At 29.2% G+C, this 25,340-nt stretch overlaps 2 protein-coding genes and 1 pseudogene across 3 annotated transcripts; all 3 read right to left on the reverse strand.

Annotated features, from left to right (window-relative positions):
- Window positions 1-25,340, reverse strand: part of LOC149887157 (uncharacterized) — a 563,485-nt pseudogene that overhangs the window by 193,921 nt on the left and 344,224 nt on the right.
- LOC145189700 (steryl-sulfatase-like) lies at window positions 249-3,427 on the reverse strand. 2 transcript variants are annotated; one of them, XM_080066351.2, is made up of 3 exons: window positions 1,983-3,427; window positions 986-1,405; window positions 249-765 (listed from the first exon to the last, which is right to left on the reverse strand). In XM_080066351.2, exons 1-3 carry the CDS (start codon window positions 3,118-3,120, stop codon window positions 482-484), a joined length of 1,842 nt encoding a protein of 613 aa, XP_079922477.2. In that variant the 5' UTR covers window positions 3,121-3,427; the 3' UTR covers window positions 249-481. The 2 variants fall into 2 exon arrangements, with proteins under 2 accessions (XP_079922477.2, XP_089945944.1); XM_090089818.1 differs by having other exon boundaries at window positions 522-765; window positions 1,329-1,405; window positions 1,983-3,197.
- LOC145189702 (glycylpeptide N-tetradecanoyltransferase 2-like) lies at window positions 3,427-14,695 on the reverse strand. Its single transcript, XM_090089819.1, has 12 exons — window positions 14,214-14,695; window positions 12,309-12,433; window positions 12,127-12,218; window positions 10,258-10,374; window positions 9,836-10,006; window positions 9,578-9,686; window positions 9,338-9,406; window positions 5,769-5,807; window positions 5,492-5,551; window positions 4,579-4,749; window positions 4,292-4,429; window positions 3,427-4,154 (listed from the first exon to the last, which is right to left on the reverse strand). Exons 1-12 carry the CDS (start codon window positions 14,575-14,577, stop codon window positions 4,134-4,136), a joined length of 1,476 nt encoding a protein of 491 aa, XP_089945945.1. The 5' UTR covers window positions 14,578-14,695; the 3' UTR covers window positions 3,427-4,133.

Raw genomic sequence — 25,340 nt, forward strand, 5'->3', positions numbered from 1 at the left:
TGAAGAAAAAAAAAAAAAAAAAAAAAAAGTCAAAGTAAACAAATTTTTTATGAAATATAGAAAGTAGACTTGTTTTTTTTTTTATTAACATTTAACAGTATATTTAGTTGCTAATAAAAACATTTCACTACCAATAAACAAATATAATAATTTACTACTTTACTTACAATTGTACTTAAAACTAATAGTTTCTTTCAATATATGTAAACTCCATAATGGAAGGGAAAGAAAAAAGTCTACGAAAATCATTTAGCATCAGAAGAAAATATATTCCAGATTTAAAATATGCATCTACAACTTTTTCAATTTTATACATTTTTGTAAATACTCTTAAATAACTATATTTTTTATTTTTAATAAAAACATCTACAAATACCACAAAAGAAACAAAAAATATATTGATAAAAGTGTTTTTATAAAAACACAAATAAAAAAAAGTAGGAATATTAAAGTCTTATTCCCTGATTCCATAACTTCAGTCTTACTTGGTATCCACCTTTAGCAATTCAGAAAAATCGTCACTATCCACCATATTTAAAGTTTCACAATAAGGAAAATTAGCACAAGGAAGTAACCATGGATAAACAGGCATTTCAAACTGTGATGACCATAAATTTTTATTCTGCCGAGTGACTAAATGAGCAGCAAATGCATCAGAAACATTTTGATAAATTTCTTCAAGAATGGCTACATCTGTTTGGTTGGAGAGAACTTGCTTTAAATCCATAAGAACAGGATAACTCAGTTTTTGAATAGCATTCTTATCTAAATATTATTTATACAAACTAAATATATAGCATTAAGAAATAAAATTTCATATTGTTACATTTTGAATGCTTTATTTTAAGAAAAAAAAGGAATAGATTCTTTAAACATGTTGAAACAAATTCTTTGTATTTTTTTAAATTTGACTAACAAACTTTTATATTAAAATGGAATTTGGTTTTTACAATTAGTTTTTAGTTTAAGTAATATAAGGTCATACTTATAGAAGAGTAAATAACTTGAAACCTCCCTCTGTATGTAATTAACACTGGTCGATAAATGTTAAAATAATGAAATAAAAATGGCTGATTATCTTCAAAATGGTTACTGCAGGTAAAACTACTGGATTCAGCAACACGTGGATGCATTTCATTTTTGTTATCTTCATTTAAACTCCTATTTAATCTGTTAGGATCATTCAAAACATTAAAAGTTTTTTCACAACAGTCATTTTTATACAAACTCACAAAACTTGATGAAAGAAATTTATCTTCAAGAGGTATATGTGCAATATCAAGTAGAGAATCAAATACATATTGAATAGAAAGTATATTATTGACTACTTTTGTTGCTTTAGTAGCAGTCACATCTTTTATGTAAAACGGGACTTTCAAACAGTTCCACTGCATTTGGTCTTCCACTAGAAGAAAAACAAGATTGTATTATTGTAATGGTTTACTTTCTTGTGGCATTGACTGAGACATTTATTTGTAAAAAGAATATTTAAAAAGAAAAGAAGTTTTGACGAATAAACCCAGCTAAAATTCTTAAAACAATGTTTAGCCTTAATATATAATAGTTTATGACCAACATTCTTTTTAATTATTTAAAACCATGCCAAGTGAAACTGCATTATAATTCTAAAGAACTTCTGCAAAACTTAAGAAATAATTATCGAAAATAATTTCTTTAAATACAGCTTTATTTAAAAACATACAAGGAAAAAAAACCATATATGTGCTTTATATTACATTCAAGACTAGTTTAATAAAAAGAGTAAAAAATAAAATCATTTCAATTCAATAAGTAATAACTTAACTCTAACTATAATGAAAAACTTCAAAAAACTATTTTATCTGGAGTATTGATAGATACCTAAAAATTATGGTGGGCGGAATATGATTTTTATGCAGGCAGCTGCTTATGTACCCAGCTTAGAGGAAATATTGTTTATATCTTATTGTAAACTACAATTTACAAATAATAAAAAATGTTACCTTCCACTTGTCGATAAGTATTCTCTCCTGTCCTCTCAAAACCTTTCATTAAATAGTCATTGTATAAAAGGTCTTTGCAATCACTATTACCAGTTAAGATTATAACAGTATTGTCAAAAACATTTGCCTCCTCTAACTTTTGCATAATTTTACCTATGCTCCAATCTAATTCTATTATTGCATTGCTCCATGGATCAGATGTCTTAGATCGATCCATTAACCCAGAAGAGAACAAAGGAGGCCTTAGATTCATGTAATTTAACACCATAAAGAATGGGGACACTTCTGCTACTACATCAATGAGTCTTGTTGAATGCTGTGTAAAATGAAGAGTTAAATTATTCATCTCATATGGTTGTTGATAAATTTCATCATGATAGTATAAAACACAAGATGCTGTTCGTTGCATAATAAACAAATGCAGCAATATATAAAACGCAATAGAGGTCCCAAATGTATATATTAAAAGATTAATATACAAACGTAGCATAATAAAACGAAGCCACATCACTGTTGTAAGAAATGTTATCACTACAGCCCATAAAAAGGAGGCTTTATAAAAAAGATTAACATAAGGGTTGAATGAACTTTTAGATAATAATGACAAGCTACTTTGCTTCTTTCGATGACACCATTCACTATTTGGATGCACTATACCAAACCATGTATCAAAGCCATGATTCATTGGGAAAATTGCTCCTGTTTGACCTAAACCAAGTTTCCAATACCCGCTGAACCATGTTCTATAACCAGCTGCACGCAATCTCTTAGGAATGGTTTCTTCTGACTCACTTAAACCTCCACTACTTGCAGGACTTGGTAGGGAATCAAAAGGTAGCAGCTTTCCTCTTATAATTCCAAGATCAACAGCTGGTTTTCCAGTTAAAAATGAAGCAAAGCTTGATACACTAGAGGACTCTCCATACATGTTTTTAAATGATATACTTTCATTTAGCAACTGGCGTATATTTGGAACAAGTTCATTTGAAAATCTGTTAAACTCTGCTTCTGGTTTTATAAGGTTGGTAATTTGATCAATATTTTCAATTATAAAAACAACAAAATTTGGTTTTGAGATTTTTTGAACACAAATTGTACATTGCAAGAATAAAAAGATATAACACCATTCCATAAACATTGCTAAAGATAAAAATTATAAATTTAATTTCTGGATACTTTCATCACCAAAGACCTAAAAAAAAAAAAAATTTTTTTTGAAAAACTTTGCAACACAAAGTTACAAAATCTGGGAATATTTACAAATATCCCTTTAAAAGTTATTCACAAACAGCTGACTTAAAATGTCTCTACAAAAATAATTAATAATAAACTAATGCTATGCAGTATCTGAAATTTAAATTTTCATTACGATTAATAAGGCATAGCAAAGCTGAGTAAAGGTGCAAAGTTTGCAACAAAGAACAAATGAAAGAACAAACTCATATGAGAGTGCATTATATTGCACATTAAAATATTTTTCTTGGTATATGTAATACAAATTAAAACTTCCATTTTTAAAGATAAAATGCAAAATAAAAATTTCTAACAAACTTCCATTTTATCTATTTCAAAAGAACAACAGCAACAATCTCAATAATAAAAAATATTATAGGGAGAGAATGACAAGATATAATGATGGTGATCACACCAATAAATAAAAATGATACATTACAACAAAACAATTTTTTTATAATTTATGATCACAAAATAAAAGCAAAAAAAAAAAATTTAGTTTCTGTTTTTTGAAATATTACCAGAATTACTAGCATTTGTTTTAGCTTTATGATTTTTTTTTTTTTTTTTCACTAGAAAAACTGTTAATAAAACACATTAAAATGAAAAAATTTTTCCTGGGTTTTCAAACAAAAATCAAACAAACTATGACATCACAATCAACAAACATCATGATCAACAAACAAGATTTATAACTTTGTTATAACTTTAAAAAATGAAACCTAATAAAAATCTGAGAAACTTAAATTACAACTCTAAGGTTAAAAAATCCGTCACAAAATAAGATATTTTCAACAGGCCTTTTCAATTCAATATTGAAGCATTCATGTTGTGTTCATTCTCACTATCCGCTATTTCAAAAACATAGAACTTTAAACAAGTCTTCTTTATTTGTTTGAGTCGTTCTTTGAGATGACTTTACTGCAACACTAGCCCAGTCTAGTAAGAAAGAAAAACACTGTAGAAAAACACAAACATTGAATCATCAAAGAACTTAAGTGCCTGAAAAACTGAATTTTCAAAGTAAACTGAATTTCAATTAAATATTTATCAAACCATCTGCTTTACAACTTTACCTTTGCTGGTTCGATTGATGGACATTTCCAGTTGTAAAGATAATAGTTTAAATTTCCATCTCCAATGCCAAACTTCAGCTTTTCTAAAAACTCTTCATTTTCCATTAAGTTTAATGCATTGAAAACATCAAAATTACTCTGAAAAAATAAAACAAAAAATATGAAAAATATTAAGATATTTTTTAAAACAATCTTTACCAGAATTGCAGGAGATAAAGCTATCCTATAACATAAAGATAATTTAAAGCTTATATCAAAATAGCAAGTATTATATAAATTAAATTTACATTTCTAGCCAGGATTAGAGCATCATTCATTATTGAAGTAAGATCATGTTTTGTAACCACATTATAGAAGGAATATGCAGCTTTCAAAGAACTATATTTAGGATGATCTACTACTGTAGATGGAAGTTGATAAAAGCTAACTAAATCCGTAACATCACCAGAATCTTTATCCTAAAAGTGTAAAAATGTTAGCAAAAAGCAAGTGTAAAATATAAAAGTTCAAACAAACGTGAAAAACCATTTTTTAAACTATGCTAGTAACTTGTATACTCCCAGTTATTACCAAAAAACACCTGTTAAACCTTCTAAATTGAATTGCATGGGATTAAAATTGCATAAGGTGGTGGAAAGAATTAAAATTGCATAAAGTGGTGGAAAGAATTGACATTACATAAAGTAGGGGAAAGAATTGACATTACATAAAGTATGGGAAAGAATTGTATGGGAGCAATTGCATAAAGTGGTGGAAAGAATTGACATTACATAGTTTTCTTGTGTTAATGACTTTTAACTAGAAACTCTTGTAAATACATTTTGAGTGGTTTTTTATGAACGTATTTGAGGTATTTTTGTGAACTACAAATTGAATGCGAAACTTTTTTAGAGGAGAGTTTTTTGAGAGAAAAGATGTAGAATTGCAAAATTGTGTTCACTGCAAGAAAGCTAAATGTCTTCCATAATGATTGATGGAAAATTGTTGTCACTTTCATATGCACAAGTTGGAACACAAATGTGAATTATGATTTAATAGAATTTTCTGTTTAAATGGCATTAACAATTATTTAAATTTGAACATGAACAATTAATCTGTCAATATAATACCAAAGTAAATAATTTTAGTTCATTTATCTTAAAGCCCTTTAGTTAATATTTTAAGTGAATTTAATGAAATAAAAAATAACATTTAGCTCACTTTTACAACATAGCAAGAAATAACTCCCTCTCTTGGCAAAAACCAATGTGCAAATTCTTCCTAAAGAAAAAGTGAAAAGGTTAAGCTCATTTAGAATACAAAAAACCAATGTACAAATTCTTCCTAAAGAAAAAGTGAAGAGGTTGAGCTCATTCAGAATACAAAAAAAAAAAAAAAAAATTAAAAATACAAACCACTAAATTTTAAGTTTAATTTTTTATTCTCAACTGTTAGTTCAAAATAGAAAGAAAAAAAAAGTCCAAGTCAAATAAAATACCTCTGTAAAAACAGGTGCCAGATGAAACTTTTTCAAATACTAAGATTTAAAAAACAATTAGTTTTAAGATTATATTTAATAAAACTGAGTGTTATTAGAATTCAGAGTAAGCAATTTGTAAATGATTCATAGACTTTTCTTCAATAACTCAATCAAGTAAAAAATTAAATAAAACAATGTGATTTGCTCATTTTTTGTAAACTTCAATTTTAAATAGAATAAAAGTTAAACACTTTATGTTATTTACACTTTTTTAAAACTGCTAAAAAAAAAAAGTGGATGTAACTGGAAAACATTTCGACTCTCTTTATTCTTTAATGAATAGTAGGGAGGCAAAATCTTTCTGGTATTAACTGGTGAATGGAAGCTATAAAGACAATGAATTTCACATAATATAATTTATGTTGATAATTATTCCATTTTTTCCTGTTAATATAAAATAATACAATATAAAGGGTAGGCTTAACTGATATGAGCGTTTGCTCATTATTGCTAATTATAGTTCATCCTGGTAACTGGTTTTCAGATATTATATATTCTTAAAATATAATATAATATATTATAAGAACATATACCTAAGTATATGTTTTTAAAATAGCAAGCTGTTTAAAGGAAGCCTTGTTAAAAACTTTTGAAGTATCAAGTAAACTGAGTTTTCTATTACTTAAATAACAGCATCACAAAAGCTATTGCATGCTTTTCATGATTGTACATACAAATGTCATCTGACACAGGAGTGGCCACAACATTTATATTAAACCATATTCAAAATTTCTGTTCCTCTTGAAGACAATTTATCTGGTTTGTATTTTTTTCATGATGTAACAGGTCAATGACTTAATCCTTGCTTGAACAGTTTGAATAACAAAAACTCATCAACATTATGTGTAATGGTGATCAAAAGAAACAAGGGGTCACACATTCATTTTGCAACTCATGGTGAGAAAGTTAGGCCAAAGAAAATAAGAAAGCAGAAAAGTATTTATCATTCCAATCGTAAGTTATATAAAAGTAGTGACATCATATTTAAATGGTAGATTATATAAAAATTTATTGTTGTTTCCAAAATACTTCTGGCTAACATTGTGTGCCACAACAACTTCTTGTATACTCCTTCAATACTAAAACAGTAATTCATCATCATTTAATTTTACTCTTTCTGAAGTCAATGTATTCTTATTACCTGATGAACTTTGCTCTGCACTAACCATTCTAAAGTGTTAAACAGCATTTTAAAACTTTATGAAGAAATCCATACTTAGTTTTTCTATATTCAGTGTTACCTCAAAACACATAATCCCATTAATAGTCTACTTTTTTAAATTTACTTGTATTTGAATTTAAATACCAGTCTTCTGAGAATTAATATATATATCCCAATTATCAAACACATGCTAGTATTTTTTTTCTTTTTGCACCTGCAGCTTTTTTTCTTTGCTGTGTGGAAGTTGTTTCATCAAACATCAAAATGAAAGCAGGAGAGATTGAGGTTAAAAAATACATGAGACTTTTTTGAAACAAGATTATTCTCAGTGACTTTAAACAGACATATTTTCTGCAGCTGAAACTTGACCATTAGTAGAATATTTTAACTTTACAACTTTTTTTTTCTCCCTAAAGACTTTGTTTTTGAATCGATATAAAAATGGCAAGCTCTGTTTGAAAATCAGACACTTGTTGATGTTTTGGTTTTGAAGAATGCGTAAAAAGAGCTTGGAAACCAATTGAATTGTGTTTTAACTCACTTAAACATAGTTTACAAACAGCTTATTTAAAGTTTTTTTTCTCAGCCCATAATTTAATTTTGATTTGATTCATATCTAACATTTCCAACTAATCATTGAGTTTATATCAGTGAATTTACCAAAATTTTACACCTGTTGTTGTCTGGTTTACTTCAAAACTCATTTTTCAATTTTATTTCTCAACAAGTAAAGTCAAAAACACACTAAAGAATATAATATTTAAAAGAATATTATCCCACCCAATAAAAATGAATATACCATGCAATAAAAACGATTTTATTAACAAATGTGAATAAAAATACCAAAAACCATCTTTCACATAATAAGAAAAAAAGATTAACTTAAATAAATTAAAATAAAAAAAATAGATAAAACTAAAATAACATTAAAATAAAAAAATCTATTAGAAAATGTACACAATTTCAAAAGTTTTAATATTTAAATGATAAACATCTCACAGTTAGAAATTCTAATTCTGAATTTTTAATGAAAAAAACCTCAACATGAGTAAAACTAAAAATTTTATGTAAAAAAAAAAAAAAAAAAAAAGCACCCATAAATATTTAAGAGTTAGAAAGAATGACAATTTGACAGCCATCTTTTACATCTGTGTAGAAAAAAAAGCAAGTCTCCATGTTGAGCTTCATCATCTGCCATCCCTGAAATGATGTCTGCTTTTCAATGTACTAGACTTAATGCTATTTTTTATTCAATAAAACAAAATATATATTCTTATTACATTTATTTTGGTGAATAAAGCAGTGAAGTCGAATCAGATTTAGATTTTTTGTTTCATTTTTTTTAGATTTTTTAAATAGAAAGCAATTGCTTTTTCATCTTATTCAATTTCCTGGTACTAATTTATCAAAAAATTTGTCAAGTCTTTTAACAAATTCTTTGATAGCAAGTGATAAATCATTTCCAGTTGTCCTACCCTTGTATATGTCTATTAATTCTTCTGTTCATTTGGCTTTATCATCAATTGCATAAATAAAAACAGCTAGTTATCAGTTCTCTGTCACTGAAAAGTTTACCTCTTTGAATCAACAGCAGAAGTTCTTCATAGCACAGCACATGCAACATTGTTCACTTTAGTTCCTCCCTTTTCCATTACTCTATTGTCCACTCTAATGATTTAATATCCAATGTTCAAGAGTTTGGCATAGTTTTTTCTGCTTTCCCCAGAATACCATGTGTTTTAACATGCTTAGTTTTAAAGTGTTCTTTTATATTGTGTTTCTGGTATTCAGCAATTAATTCTTTGCAAATCAAGGACACTAACTTGAACTTATCTGTTGTAAAAAAGTACCTAACCAACCAAAATTTATTGAAATTGTAGCACTAATTATTGCTTTCTCATTTTTTAAAAGCCATGTTTTTTAAAATGTGAACAATTTGAATAGTTTACATTAGAAAAAGAGAGATTGCTGGATAAACAACTGGTTTGTATTTCACTATACTGTTATAGATCTTTGGTAACTAAACACACATAATGTAAAACTGGGCCATACACAGTTGCAAATAAGCTATATTATTAAAAAATTTATTACTAGGTTGAGAGCCAAAAATAATGCAATTGTTGGCTGTATTGTGCCACCCCTAAGAGCTAGAAGCAACAATAATTATAGCCAGTTATAACTGGTCATAGTTAAAACTGATACCATTTGGTAATCCAACATCTAAAATGAATGTGTGTGGAATTTTATTGATTATTGAATGATTTTCATTCACTCAAGATGGAGGAAAAAAGAGGTTCAAACAGCATATATACAGTTAAGTTAAAAGAGAAAAACATAGAGAAATTACATTGATCACAAATCTTACCTCAAAGACTATTTTATAAGCACTCTTCACATCAGCTGATGTTAAAGGACATAAGGGTGCTTTAGTATTCTAGAAAAAAGCTTTATAAAAATTTTCTTTCCTTTAAAACTAAAAAATCTTGGTAAGAAGTAGAAAACCTGTATGAAACTCACAGCAGGAAAAAACTTATACAACTTTAGACTAAAAAAAAAAAGGCCATTGTTGGAGAATTCCAATCATAAAACAAAAACAATTATTTACTTCTGGTAGCTTATAAAGCTTTATAGTTCGTTGCATAGTCATGTTTCTTCGCAAGTGTGAAAATTTAACTTCTATTAATTTCTTTGGATTTATTGACCTATGCCAATACCTATGAAAAATGTTAGAAATGTTTTAAGAATAAATCAATTACTAAAATTGTGTAACAAAGTATATTTAAAAATTCAAAAGGAAAAGAGTGAAGTGTTGTATATTCAAACATTTTTCAAATCTTTTTTTGAAAAGAATAGAAAAACCTACCTACAAGTACCAACAGGTTTAGGTAAAACAATACCAGCAGTGTAAACTGCTTGAAAAATGCCTTCTAAGTTAACTCTTCTAGTAATCTCACGAATTAAGACAGGTGCAACTCTCTTGGCACGCAACTTCTTATGCACACATAAAAAGTTTATTTCTACCATTTTTACTGTCCTAAAAAATATTGTTTTTAATCATGAAGTTTGTTTAAACAAAAAACAGATCATCAATTGGGTTATTCCTGCCAAATTCAACCAGAATCAAAAAATTATGTTCTCAAAAAACTATTCATTTCCACTTTCATAAAATTTATTTTCCCACATCATGCTTTATTAATGTATCATTTTTTAAACAAAACTTTGTAAAAGTTTGATGATTGACATTAAGGATTTTAATTTTTACAAAAACACAAAGTCACACCATACTTATCATATATTTTTATATGTGCAGGTATAGCGCTAATGAAACCAACCAATTTTTTGTTAGAAGCAACACGTACACCACAATGCCATTGCAATTTCCAACCAGGTGGTTTCAATGCCCTAAGATAAATTGTTTGTTAAACATTTTTAAAATTGTTTTAAAGCTTAAATGATTAACATTTAAAATCCATAAATATCTTTGATACCATATTTGATTAATTAGAACATTTTCAATGATAAATAATTAAAAAAACAACAGGTTTGCTGCATTAGTAGGGTGCAATAAAGATATTCTCAATTTTTATAAAAATTGATAACTAGTGAAATTTTTGCGTGAATTTACAAATGTCAATGAAAACATCTGATTATGAAAAACAATCTGTTAAGGAAATTCAAATCAGGAGTAGAAAAAAAACTCCAGCTTGAAAGGACATGATTGCAACTAAAAGTAGCTTTCAAATAGCAATCATTGATGTTGCAATAAGAAAAGCTTATATAAAAAAAAAAAAAACAGGCATTTAAAAAGTCATTGAAGATATAAGCATAAATGAAGAGATTCTTATATTGAACCTAGAGGATTTGGCTGAGTCTCTTAAAAATCTAAATGGAAGAAGAAGTGGATATTTTATAAATAATTAAAAAAAGAGAAAGTAAAGGAAAAACTACATATAATACCATAGTTATAAGAAACATAGCCTTAATTAGCTTAAGGCATGACAGATCTGAGAGGAACTGATAAAACAACTTTAATTGATATTGAGAATTTGTCACTAAAAAAATACTTGTAATTGTAATTGATGTTAAGGTTGAAAAGAAGTTGACTTTTAAGGTTAAAATAACAGATATCTAGATCATTTGGTAAGACATTTGAAATATCATATTAAGATATATAATATAACAATATATAACAAATTATTTGATATTTGCTGTTGATTTGGTTTTACCCACAAATAGTATATCAGCACAATACCCCCACCCTATATTTGTTCTGCAAAATACTTTCTACAGTCAAATTAAGGAGTGAAGAAATTCTTTAATAGGGACATTCCATTCAGGTGGAACCACCCATCCAACATCACATAATATAAATATCACATAATATAAATATTAAATTTTTAGAACCTACTTATACTTTTATATTAATCCCAAAGCTGTTTATGGGAATCCCAAAAAGATTTTTTTATGGGACATCCACAATAGAAAAAGCAATGTGTAAAAAAAAATTATGACCTTTGACCTTTGCCATCGACCAGGGTTAAAGGTCAAATGAACAAATGACCAATAACTTTTTTTCTATTGAACTTATCACTTTTTTGTATAAACACAAATTTGTTTGTCTGTGCAAGAGCTTCTGTTTGCCACCAAAATCAATTTCCTAAGTATAATAGCAAAAAAGTTATGACATTTTAAGTAACCAAGGTCAAGTGAAAAGGTCAAAACATTGAAAGGTCATATCTCAGGAAATAATTGACTTAAATCAAAAAAATTTACATGTTTTTCTTCTGTCCATATGCCCAACATGTGAGCCAATTTTCATCAAAATCCGAGTCGGTGATGTTGGATGGGTGGTTCCACTTGACGTGGAATGCCCCAATAACAAAATAATGGAACAATGTATTTAAAAATTAACAGAAAATCCAAAATTAGGTTCAAACTAACAAATAATAGCTAGCAACCTTGTTAAACAAACATTTAATTTTTACTTATCATTTGGTAATTACTCTTTTACTTAGCTGTATTTAACTTAATTACATATTTTTTATATTAAAAACACTCTACTATATAAACAAATACATTTCAAATAAGTTAGAAGATCTAATCATTTCTAAATTTTAAACAAAAGATAATGATTATATAAGTCAACTTCCTTACCACTGAAGAAATTGTGGGGAGTAATCAAATCGGAACATATTATCATCATCTTCTACATAGTTTTCATTAAGCAAAGTGTACAGTTCTTTTAGCTAATCAACAAAAGAAAGTATATAAAACATTTTTTGTATAAAATATTCTTAAAAAATTTTCTTTTTAATCAAAAACTTTTTACTTCTTACCTGAGATTCTTCAGATATAACTATTGTATCCCAAACGAAACCAGCCGGTAAAGTAAATGGCTCTTGTCGTATTTCTGCTTTATCTCCTTCAACTGCTTCATTTGTATTAGCAGGTACAACTTCATCTTAAATAATAAAAAAGCAAACTATACATAGGGAAATCCAAGCTTATTATTATAATTAAAATTAACTAAAACTTCTAAGTGACAGCTTAAGCATAGATAATACTATAACTATACATAATACCACAGTTATACATAGTACAGTATTGGCCATATTAATAAAATCACTGATTTATTGTGTTATGACTTTGGTTACATTCATTGCTTTAGGTGAATTGAAAACTCTATGGTGAACAAAGATTGACATTACTCCACAAAAATATTCTAAAATCATAACTCAATCCAATCATACTGGTTAATGTCAGAAAGAAATTGCTAGAATATAAAGAGTTACAGTCTACCATTAGATTTCTAACTGTAAGAAACTGGGATGCTTACACTGCAGAGAAAAGGTCATTGTGGATACAAATATCTGACCAATACAAGAGATGATCACTTTCTACTACAAAAGAGCTTTAGAGATTCCAAGATAACAAATGTGAATTGAAAACATTCTCTTCAATGCATAAGACTGCTATGAGCTTGAGAACAGTTAGATGAGACCTGTTGATTGCTGGAAGATCAGCTTAAATGCCATTAAAGAATCAGTTGTTGATATTGGCCATTAAGAAGAAACATCTGGTATGGGCTAGACAACATAGAAACTGAACAACAATTATCATACAACAAAAGCTGGTACAGGAGATGATGAAGCACTTTCTAAACATCCAGGATCTTTCAACAAGACTTGGCTACCTGTCATACCTCAAAGAAAGTTATCAAATAAATGACAGACCATAACATTAAAACATAGGAGTGGCCATGGAGTTTGTCAAACCTAAATCCAATCAAAAATCTATGGTCTATTAATAAAACTAGGTTGAGAATTTGTGATTGCATGCACACAAAAAAAGCTGAATAAATCCATCATTAACATATGGTCCAATAATGTAGAAATCCAGAGTATGTGTCAGACACTTATTCATTCTATACCAAATCATGTTTCATTACTTATACATGCTGAGGGAGGACATACTAAGTATTAGGTGATGTGTATTAGTAAAAATGCACAATAAAGTGATATTTTGTTGACTTTTATGGCTGATTTCATTAAATTGGCCAATACTGTACAACAGTTATTATGATAATACTATAATTATTATAGTACCAGTTATCAAACAACTTTAAAAACACATATTTAAAAATAGCAAAAAAATTAGAGTATATATTCCAATATGTGAATGCTTGCATGCTTTTAACTTAATCGCACCTTATTTGAATAAAAAGAAAAAAACTTTAGAAACATTCAAAAAGTCAAAGACTTAAATTAAAAAAAAACACAACTAACTTAATTTTCATAAAGTAACAAATATTGTGGCTGATAACCAAAACTGTTTTATTGATAATTGTAGCTAAAATTGCAATTCAATAACAATTGCTGATGTTACTTCCTGAGCTATAAATTTTTCAGAAAAAATTTATGGATGAAGATCTATTCTTACACTTTAAAGACATATTTATTTGTTCACTTTTTTCATTAAAGGTATAGAAAATTTCAAATCAAGTGAAAAAAAAATGACTTAAGCTACTTTATGACTCTTACACACATACAGGTGTCATACAGTGTTGAATCAAATTGCTAAATCATATTGCAAAGGAATCCAATTGTTGATTAGGAAATCGTATTGCTGAGTCTTTTTTTTTCTTTTCCCTTTCTTTCACTAACCAGTTATTTTTTAAAAATAGAAACGTAAAAAACAATAATAAAAAATAATTATTCATGTCTATTATTATATAAACTTACCAAGCTTAGGGACAGGTTGTGTTTCCCAAAAAACAAATGATTTCTTTTTTGCTATTTCTTCCAGTTTGCTGTCACTGGAAATAATTAATTTTTGAAATACCTTTTGAATCTCACGGGCAGACGTTGTGTTTATTGGTTCATCATTATCATCATTATGATGATCTCCAGTGCTTTCAGCTATCTTCTTCTTTCTTTTCTTCTGATCTTCTGAACCTGCTTTTTTAGATTTAACATCATCGCTTTGTGCACAAGCAGAATTTTTCTGTGCATCACAATCTGAGATGGTAGAGGAATAATCTTCGTCAGTTAAAGGATCTTTTACTTTTAGAGTTGAATCCTTATGCGAGTCCGATTTTTCCGCCATTTTGGAAATCGAGACTGAGATAACACTTGTTTCAGAAGAAAATCAACAAATACTTTTGTCCCTTGAGTGAGCGATAAATAATTTCCTGATGTCTTTTCATTGATATTTTAAACCACCCTTAATTCAAGTAACCTTTTCTTATTACTACTCTCATAGTTGAAGTCATGAATTGCTTTCTCATTTTTTACCAGATATATATTACAATATGGCTGTTAGATCTATTTCATGATTAAATTTCAGATTCCAATTAATCATGATATTTTAAGTTTTAAAATAATCAAAATAACCTAAGAAGCCAACCCTATCGGTTAAAATATATTTATTATTATTATTATTATTATTATTATTATTATTATTATTATTATTATTATTATTATTATTATTATTATTATTATTATTATTATTATTATCATCATCATCATCATCATCATCATCATCATCATCATCATTATTATTATTATTATTATTATTATTATTGTTATTATTATTATTATTATTATTATTATTATTATTATTATTATTATTATTATTATTATTATTATTATTATTATTATTATTATTATTATTATTATTATTATTATTATTATTATTATTATTATTATTATTATTATTATTATTATTATTATTATTATTATTATTATTATTATTATTATTATTATTATTATTATTATTATTATTATTATTATTATTATTACTTTTTTACTATAATCATTAAAAAATTTAGTAAAAGTTTTTTAAAGGTATAAATATCTAGGAGTTTCGGCTGTTGTTTTATGGAAAAAAGAACCAAAAAAGAAGATCTAGATATGATACATGAAAAAGATCTAGATATGATGCAAAGAAATCTAGATATGATGCATGAAAGATAAATAGGAAGAACTTAAATTAGCATTCCAAAAGCAAAACTTTAACAAAGTCAGATAACGCAAGTTTAAAAAAATTTTCTATTGAAAAGGTTTTATTAGGATGTAAGAACACGAGTATGAAAAGGAATGGAAAAAGCACTCCTTTTACATAAAATAGATCTTTGTCAAGTTTTAGCTTGCACTATGTAAAGTTTTTTATCTTTAGCCTTTGAAACATTTAAACTTTTATCTTTTTAAATTTTTTTCTCCTCTATTATACTTTCTCTATTTATAATTTTTTTAAGCTATTATCTGAAAATTGTAGGGCTCGTCAGCTGTGTTGATCTAAATCCATACCTTACGTTTTAAGTTTAAAAAAATGGTTTTATTATTCGTTTTAATAACAAATTTATATTTATTGCAAACAAATTGTAAATAACGAGTCATTCTAACAATCCGCACCTAGTTATTCTCAGGTAAAATAAACAGTAACAATTTTTTGTTTTTTTTAATAAAGTAGTACAATAGGCGTACCAAGTCGAATGTTATAACGTTTCGCAGTTAATTAGTTTTATGAACTACTACTTTTGCTTTAATAATGGCATTTGTACTCTAGTAACCCCTAAAAATTAACGTTTTTACGTGTTATAGGTTTTTTTTGGAAAAAACGAAACACTTCGATGGTGGAAAGTTTTTACTTTCGACAGACAAGTTTTTGAGTCAGCGTTAATAGAGTTTTATGGAGCTTCGAACGAAGTCGCGATTTTTTGTTTTTACCTTTAATCTCGTGACGACATTTTTTAAATAAACCGCTTTTTAAGAGCTTCTATGCATCTTGGTCTCGTGTAAATATAAAGACAAGATTACAAACTGTTAGTCTATGGATCATATTGTAAATAACTCTTTTGAAGATGGTTAATCATGTCTTTAAGAAATTGCTTTTGAAAAAATTCAAACTTTCTTGAGTCATAAAGTGAATTCTAAATAGCGCTTGAGTCTAAATCTTTTTGCATACCAGTTTCCATAACTAACGCCTTGATCGAGCCCTTTGCAAAAATTCTTAATTGACTGATACCGACTTTTTCAAAGGGAAATTTATAATTCTAGCAAAACGAGTTAGAGCTTTTTAAACACTTGCGACGAGAACTAAGCTCGCCAAATTAAGTCTAAATCAAGTGAAACAAAAAAAAATTACAATCGATTTTACCAAAAAGTTTTTTAAACTGATTATTCGATTGAAATATTTAAATGCAAATGGTTTATCGAGCAATTGTAATTAAACGAAATTTTTGGATATAGATATTTAAACGTATCAAGTTTACCAGGAACTTCTAGAACATTCTATTTGACTTATCAAAATTACTGGAAGTGTTTCGAAAAGTTGTCAATAACTTGCTCCTAAGGGAAATTTTTGTTCACTTCGGCTAATAACCTAACAAACGTTAATGCTTGTTCTGATCCCGAAATCGACAAAAAAAAAAAAAAGTTGCCTTAGGGGTTCGGTAACAAGGATAGAGGTAAACTGTGAGCTATCTTTTCAGAATACGTAGTGGTCGACTAAATTCAACTTGCTCTAAGGATTGCAATGTTGTTACAACAGGTAACCGCGATGAGAACCAGAAAATATTTGTGGAATGAATGAAGAAAGACTGAAGAAAAAAGTGACATCGTTATATATATCAAGGAGGGCCGAAGCACTGAACATCAATAGTTTACTCTCTAAAAACAATAAGGTTTTCCAAGGACTTAAAATTCACAATCTAAATTAAAATTTCAGTTTTTACCACTAAATGTCTGGCAGTAGAGCATGCTCCAAGATATTTTGTCGCAAATCTGAATCTCTCAACATTCAAGTATTAAAACGTTAAGGCTTTGGTAATTGAATGTTGTGATCCCGAAAGATCGAGGCTATTTAGATCAAATCTTATCCCGGAATTTTATTTTTATTTGACCGCTGTCTCAATTCTGAAGAAATCTAAAAGTATTTTTATTTTCAATTTAGATAAAAATAATTTGAATAAATATTCTGAATCTAAAAGTTAATTTTTTTTTTTCTTTTTAATATTTAATCTTGATATTTTAAACGTGTGAAGACATTTTAATCAATTAAATCCAACACTACGATTCTATGAAAAATTAATTTATGCAATCTGACTTTATAGAAATCAACCTCATTAAAGGTTTTATCATAAAAGAAGCAATATATCGCATTTTCTTTTTATTTGACAATCTAATAGAACATATAGAATTTTAAAAAGTTTGATTTTAAATGTAGCTTTTTAAAATAGTTATTTTGTTATGTGATGTTAGCATTTCTGCCTTAAAATAATTAAAATTTAAAAACTGCATAGGTTATTAGACTCTTCTTGATAAATTTCAAATTAAAGAAATCTTGAATTATCCCCGATTCCGATCTCGTTTCAGAAATAGACCAAAACGAATTCTAAATCTTGTTCCCGATAGTTGCAAGAAAAATAACATGGATGGAGGATAAGTAGAATGCAGTCACATTGCTAGTTGATATGATCCGATGAATTTTGTGTAAGCGACGAAGTAATGTTTGTTGTTACTGTCATAGGGCGTATGTAAAAGCAAAGCTGCCATCACCTCTAATAGTCACAGCACTTTAGTGGAGTTGGTTTTTTTGACTAAAAGAAATAAACCTGGTTTAGTTAATTTTTTATATATATTTCGCCATTAGAAAATATTGGTTCTTAAAAAAAAATTAAATTATAGCTGGAGCAAGTAGTTGATATAAGCTTGTCTTATCGCCAGAAGACATAATAAAACTAACAAAATAAGACTAACAAAACCGAGTTTTAATAACACTCGCTTTTAAAACCGTGTTCAATTTAAACTTTTTTTTAAATTATTATCCATGTCACACCAGAATAAATCAGGTTTATTTTTACAAAACCGAATAAAACTTAAATTTGCTAACTCAAGTAAAAATTCTTTTATCTTAATACGGTCACGTCTCTTTTGAAGTATTTTTTAAAAACAAAATAGAATGGAAAATTTACGAAATGAAGAGATGCTGATTTTCGAAGATAACGAAGAAAAAGTTGTTATTTAAAAACAAATCATATTTTTAATACACATAAATATATGCTTAAATGTATCATAGGGGAAAGTGGGGTAATATAGAATACTTAATTTTAACGACCTATAAAAATGAAATTTTAAAAATTAATGTTGTTGCTAATAGTCAGTTAGTTTCAATAGCTATCAAATATCATTTCTGTAAAAGATGAGTCTAAAAGCTTCAATACACTTTGAGAAAATTTAATAAACAGAAAATGTTTGGGTATCCCATATTACCCTCAAGGGTGGGGTAATATGGGACACCTGATCAATGTCAGCTAAGGATGGTAATAAGTTATGCAAGATCTTATAAATCAATGAAACAAAACAAAAATTTGTATAAAAAAAAAAAACAGCTTTAATATTACAAAAAAAAGAAAAGATCAATAAAAAAGAGTTTCAATTTTTAATCGCTGTCAACGCATAAATCACATTTAAATTCGTCTTCATCAGCCCCTACACATTTTGTGTGGGCCCATTTTCTGCAAGTTTGGCACATAACCCACTGCTCTCCTTGGCCATCTTCCGAGAATAAGCCAGTACAGTATATGCATGGAGTGTCATTATCAACCATTAACGCACTCGTCATTGTTGCGCCTGTTTGTTTTGACTTTTTATTTTCGGCTGAAAAAAGTTTTTTTTTCAATTTTGATTTTCCTTTTGTCTTTTCATTTTTTTCAGGCTTCTCACTAAGTGATTGTTTGTAAGGGGAACTTGTCAGCACGGCAGTAAATCCCTTACGCTTTCTGGTTCTGTTCACCCTTTCTTTAGCTACGGGGTAAGGACTTATGTCACTAGCCAACATGGGTGTATCACTAGAGATGCTGGCCACTGGCGGATGTTGTGATTGAATGGTTATCTCACTTTCAGGGGCAGGCGTTTCTGTTGTTTCTGCCGCTTTAAACTCCCACTCCTAAAATACATTCCTATTCACTGGGCAAATTCCAGTCTTTTCATATCCATTAACTGCTGTTGCGAGGCTAGCAGTGCGCAGATAGGCCTTCGCAAATATAGAAGTTATTTGGAATTCTGTAACAATTTGCCCAGGATGTGAGCGGAGCCACATCTGAATCTCGGAGTCATAATAAGTAGTTAACGGCTTCATAAATGCAACATCAAGAGGTTACATTCTGTGAGTGCAGTGCGGTGGGAGACAGATAATTGTTATAAAATGTTGTCTAGCCAAATTGATGGCCTCCAAATTCTTAGTATGTAAGGCATGACCATCTAATACAAGTAAAGCAGGGCTTTCTTGACTTGGCTTTACACATTCAATGAAATGTCTGAGCCATTGGGTAAACAATTCAAGTTGAATCCAGTGTAATTTGGTCTTATGACAGGCTTAAGTACAGGGTGCGGCAGCGATTCGCGAACTAATTTTTGGATAGGTTTTGTGATGTAAATAAAATACTTCCGCAATTTATTTTTGTTGATTAATGTTCAATAACCGTCTTAGATTTTAATAAAATTGTGAATACAAAACATTTTAGTTAAAAGTTTTACAATGGAAGCCAAAAGAACCGAAGTTTTAAATTTGGTTCACGCGGGTTTGTCTGCACGTGAAGTGATTCGTGTTTCTGGAGTATCTAAAACTACATTTTACAAAGTGAAAAAACGTGGCAGTGCTGAAAGAGACAAAATGCCATCTCCAGCGAATAAAAAAGTTGATAAAAAGTTCACAGAAAAGCTTAAAAAGCATGTTGAAAAGAATCCTACTGTATCCATCAGAAAGACAGCAAAATTGTTCAATATTGATGAAAGGACAGTCAGAAGAACTCTAAAAATACTTGGAAAAGTCAGTGTGGCCCGACCTTCATGTCAACTTTTAACAGAAAGACTAAAAACTTTACGATTGGAATAATCAAAGAAGCTTCTGAATCAGCTAAAAAGCCATGCTTTGTCAACAGTTAAAGTTTTCTCAGAAGAAAAACTTTTTAAGTGTTGACTGTGTGATAAATAGGCGTAATGACAGGTTCATTGTACAGAAGGGTGACAAAGCACCACCTGTGTGTCACACCAAGCACCCTCAGTCCATCATGATGCTAGGAATCATTGCTTCTAATGGAGAGAAATGCCCACCAATCTACATCAAAGAGAAAGAAAAAGTTACCTCTGATGTGTATATTTGCTTACTAAAACGCTGTGGTGCCATGGATGAAGAAGACATTCGCAGAAAACAATTACATCTTTCAACAGGACAATGCACCTTGTCATGGGTCCAGAAAAACTGAACAATATCTTCAGGACAATATGCCTAATTTCTGGCCCAAACACTTTTGGCCACCATCCAGCCTGACCTGAATCTCCTTGACTATAGCGTGTGGAGCGTAATTGAGAGTAAGGCTTGCAAAAAGACCCACTCAAGTCTCAAGTCACTAAAGTCATCAATTACCCGTGCTTGGAACTCAATGTCAAGGGACTATATAATAAGCACCTGCCAGTCCTTCCGTCCTAGGATTGAGGCAGTGATTAAAAAAAAAGGAGACTTATTTGAATGTTAAGGTGGGAAAAGTATTTATCTTCAACTTTTCTCCTATTAATATACCATGAAAATAATTTTTTAGTGCTTTAAAAGTTCATTTTGAAACATGTTCTAAAAAGTTCGCGAATCGCTGCCGCACCCTGTAGATCCTGCTGGTGCGCCGTCTATTAACTCTATTTTCATGCGCTGCCGAGGAAAAATAAACATAGGTGGGATATATGTCCCGGATGCACTCATGCAAAGTATTGTAGTAACCAACCGTCCTCTTTCAGCTGAAGAAAGGATGCCAACTTGTTTCTTCTCTTTCAGTGCTAGTATTTTGGCATTATTGGACTAGAGAGTGGTAATGCCCTTTTCATCCACATTAAAAATTTGATGAGGTTTAAATTTCTTCTTATCGATTTCCCTTTCGAAAAGGTCAAAAAATTTCCCCACATTTACTTTGTTAAATACCGTAGCTCTTGCATTCTGGGGTTCTTATAGATAAGTGTGAATGTCGTCTTAAAAACGATGCTAGTCAGCCTTTTCCAGCTCTTTCTTTTACAGAGTTAAAACGGTTGGGAATACCGTTAATTTTTGCGAGCTGAAAAGCCAGTCTACGGACATCTAAGCTGGTAAGACCAAAAAGCCTGGATTCCATTTCTACTATGTAATCAGCTAGATCTGATTCAAATTTGGAAGAGAAAATGGGTTTTCGTCCAAATGGGAGACTGGTCAATTCTTGTACTGGATGATCGTTGCATTTTACCTTGCGTTCCCGAGTTGACCGAGGGACATTGAAAACTTTGCTAGCTTTTAGATAGCCCATTTCTTTTTTTCTAACGGCATTAATAGCTGCTGTCATAGCTACTGCTGACCACTGTTGCCTCACATTTTTTTTTTCAAATGTTCTCAGCATCTAAAAAAATGACAAAAAAAAAAAGACTGAAAACTTTTACACGTTTTATTTTCTAGAATTTTAAACCTTTTAAGGGTTTATAAAATAAAAACATAAAAATGTAGTTTTTAAAAAAGAGTTGAACACATAAAAGTCTATTTTCAATATGCTATTCCTGAATGCGACCCTAATCAAAGATGTATGAAAAAAAAATATCTAAAAATGATAAAGCTTTTTTAGCTTAAAATTAACACATTTATCATTATGACTAATAATATGACTTAAGGAAGTTGTTAGTGCCTATTTAATTAATGCATTTTTAAAATTCTGAACATTTTTACAGAACTGTTGGATCTTAAGGTTGTTTATACTAATGAGAAACTGTTGTTGGTTTTTTAGCTTTTTTTTATCATGAATAACAAAATTGTTTATAAATTGTTTATTTTTTAATCTCAAGTTAATACTTAACATACCCAGACTAATAATTAATGTTAATGAAACTACTGGCTAGCTCATTACTGACAAAACAATAAAAGCAGAATTAGCATTGAAAATATAATAAGATGAAAAGAAAATAATGGAAATAACGTGGGTAATATAGAATGGTAGCCCTTATTACCCCATTTAGGTATCTCATATTACCACACTATATAGCACACATCTAATTTTGTTTTTTTTTTATGTACCATGTGGAATGGACAACCATTAAAAGGTATTTTATGTTTAATAATTGGTCAGTTACTAATTAAATTCTGAATATAGTAAGTTAGTTTACCTTTTTAGACTATTTTGGCCTCCTGTAACCAAGTCGATGTTATGTAAGGTTCACTGGTGAAAACTTGCAAGACTTTTTTCAGACGCAAATAATTCTGGCAATAGTATATAATATGAATAGGCCTACTAACTCGCACAGTTCGGCTCCGTCAAAACTTCCCATTGTAACGTCAAAATCAGGGTCGCCTGATTTTTTACTCCACATATTATTTCCTGTGAAAAGTAAAGTTTTCCTAGTATGGTAGATGATATTGATTGATTCATCAGGAATTATGGTGAACTTCTTAGCGTGTGTTAAAGAATCTTGATGTAATTGTTTTGAAATAGAAGGGTAAAACTCATTAATCTCGTATTGAATAAAAGTACATAGCTTTTGTTAATTTGAAGAGAGAATACGGGCTCAACACCACAGGACTATATAGAGATGATGGTCTCTGCTGCTTCTATAATATCAGCGGCCCTCAGTCAGAAAAAATAAAGAAAAATTTTGTTAACATTTTTAAAGATAAATTCAACCTTACTATCACTATTAGATCTAATTTAAAAATTGTAAACTTCCTCGATACCACACTCAATCTCCTTGACAGCACTTTTCAACCTTACAGAAAACCAGGAGATAACCCTATATATATTAACGTCAACTCCAATCACCCACCTAATATCATCAAATCAATACCGAAAATGATTTCTAACCGCATCAGCAATATATCTTCAAACAAAGAGGTTTTTAATGGAGCCGCACCGTTTTATAACAACGCTCTCAATTCCTGCGGATTTAAAGAAAAAATTTTTTTCAATCAAAACATGCCAAAACGTGGTGCAAGATCTCGAAAACGAAACGTTATTTGGTTTAACCCTCCGTTCTCACTGAACGTTAGAACAAACGTAGCAAAGACATTTTTGGGTTTAATTGATAAATGCTTTCCGAAAGAACATAAATTCCACAAACTTTTTAACCGGAACACCGTAAAAGTTAGTTACAGCTGCCTCCCAAATGTTAAGAAAATTATTACTGCTCATAACAAAAGAATACTATCTTATACTATTGACAATAATAGCCAATCATGCAATTGCCGAGAAACCGCTACATGCCCACTAAATGGAAAATGCCTTAAGAAAAACCTTATTTATATTTGCAATGTAAAAACCCAGCAGCAAGAAAAGGGGCATTATTACATTGGTCTAACTGAAAAAACTTTTAAAGACAGATGGTATAAGCATAGGAATTCTTTTCGTTATGAAAGTAAAGCAAACTCCACGGAACTTTCTAAATTTGTATGGGAGTGTAAAAGTAAAGGTTTAGAACCCATCCTTACGTGGAACATTCTCGATCAGGCAGAACCATTTAAACCTGGTGGCAATCACTGTAATTTGTGCTTGACTGAAAAGTTCCACATCATTACGTCGAAACTAGGCTTGCTCAATAAAAGAAGCGAGTTAACATCAAAGTGCCGCCATGAAAATAAATTTTTAATAAAAAACTTTAATGCCATCATAGCAGACACTCCATAGCACTTTTTTCGTATTTTTTTCGTATTTTTGTCGTTACGTCTTTTTACGGTTTATAACATCTGATGATCGCTATTGCGTGAAACTTTAAGTAATGTAATATAAACCAAGCTAATTATTTAGTTTGTATTATAGTAATAATATATATATATATATATATATATATATATATATATATATATATATATATATATATATATATATATATATATATATATATATATATATATATACATATACGGTATTGTGCAAATTAATTGCATCAAACGTTTTTTTTTTAATTTGTACTTGTTGTTTATTTTTTGTTTTTTATAATTTAACTGTGATTAGAAGGATAAATAAATTTAAAAAAAGTAAATAAACAAAGATGGACACTACACCCAGAAAAAGATTTAAAATATTAGCTTTTCTTCAATATTGAATACTGAAGTAAAGCTAATATTATGTTCAGTAAACCAATCTACAGTTAACCGGGTAAAGAAGCATAGCATCGCAACAGGCAGCTTATCACCATTAAGACAAGGAAAATGCGGTCGAAAACGAAAGACCTCAGAGAGATGACCGATATCTGATACTGGAGAGTATCAAAAATCCAAAAAAGATAAGTGACTAACTAATGAATGGTTTAGCTGCGGATGACATTCATGTCTGCTCGAGTACTATGCGGAGGAGGTTGATAGCTGTTAGAAGGTTTGCCAAGAAACCTTTTAAAAAACTATTATTTACAGATGTCATGAATAAGAAGCATCTCTTGTGGGCAAAGGAATACAAAAAGTGGACTAAAGAACAATGGAGAAGGGTAAGACAAAATGTATTTGTTAAATTTACAGCTACTTTATTTATTTATTTATATAATCATACTTTTTTTAAAAATTGTGGCTATTAAATTGAAGAGACTTGATAATAATTTACTTGTTTATTTATAAATTGCAGTTTTTATTTTCGGATAAATCACATTTTGAAGTGCAAGGCCAGCGGTCACAGTTTGTTCGTCGTTCTGATGGTGAGCCTATACGACCCGGACACATTGAACAATATGCCAAGCATCCAGAAAAGAAGATATTTTGAGGTTATTTCTCTGCTTTTAAACCAGAAACACTCTACTCAGTTATTGACATGATGAACTCTGACACTTGCATTGAGGTTCTGCAAACACATTTAAATCCAGAGATGTTAAAAGTGTTTCCAAATG

The sequence above is a fragment of the Hydra viridissima genome, unplaced genomic scaffold, assembly GCF_058129835.1.
Source record: "Hydra viridissima isolate aposymbiotic clone 2 unplaced genomic scaffold, HvirCarnegie_v1 scaffold_6, whole genome shotgun sequence".
In the NCBI taxonomy this organism is placed as follows: Eukaryota; Metazoa; Cnidaria; class Hydrozoa; order Anthoathecata; family Hydridae; genus Hydra; species Hydra viridissima.

What these genes read in the sequence shown, in the direction of transcription:
- LOC145189700 (XM_080066351.2), bottom strand. Translation starts at nt 3,120, where the DNA reads ATGTTTATGGAATGGTGTTATATCTTTTTATTCTTGCAATGTACAATT. An exon ending in TACTTATCGACAAGTGGAAG is followed by an intron (nt 1,406 to 1,982) that starts GTAACATTTTTT and finishes TTTTTCTTCTAG; the next exon opens with TGGAAGACCAAATGCAGTGG. An exon ending in AGTTATTTACTCTTCTATAA is followed by an intron (nt 766 to 985) that starts GTATGACCTTAT and finishes AATAATATTTAG; the next exon opens with ATAAGAATGCTATTCAAAAA.
- LOC145189702 (XM_090089819.1), bottom strand. Translation starts at nt 14,577, where the DNA reads ATGGCGGAAAAATCGGACTCGCATAAGGATTCAACTCTAAAAGTAAAA. An exon ending in TTATATCTGAAGAATCTCAG is followed by an intron (nt 12,219 to 12,308) that starts GTAAGAAGTAAA and finishes TTTGTTGATTAG; the next exon opens with CTAAAAGAACTGTACACTTT. An exon ending in TCCCCACAATTTCTTCAGTG is followed by an intron (nt 10,375 to 12,126) that starts GTAAGGAAGTTG and finishes AATTTATCTTAG; the next exon opens with GGCATTGAAACCACCTGGTT.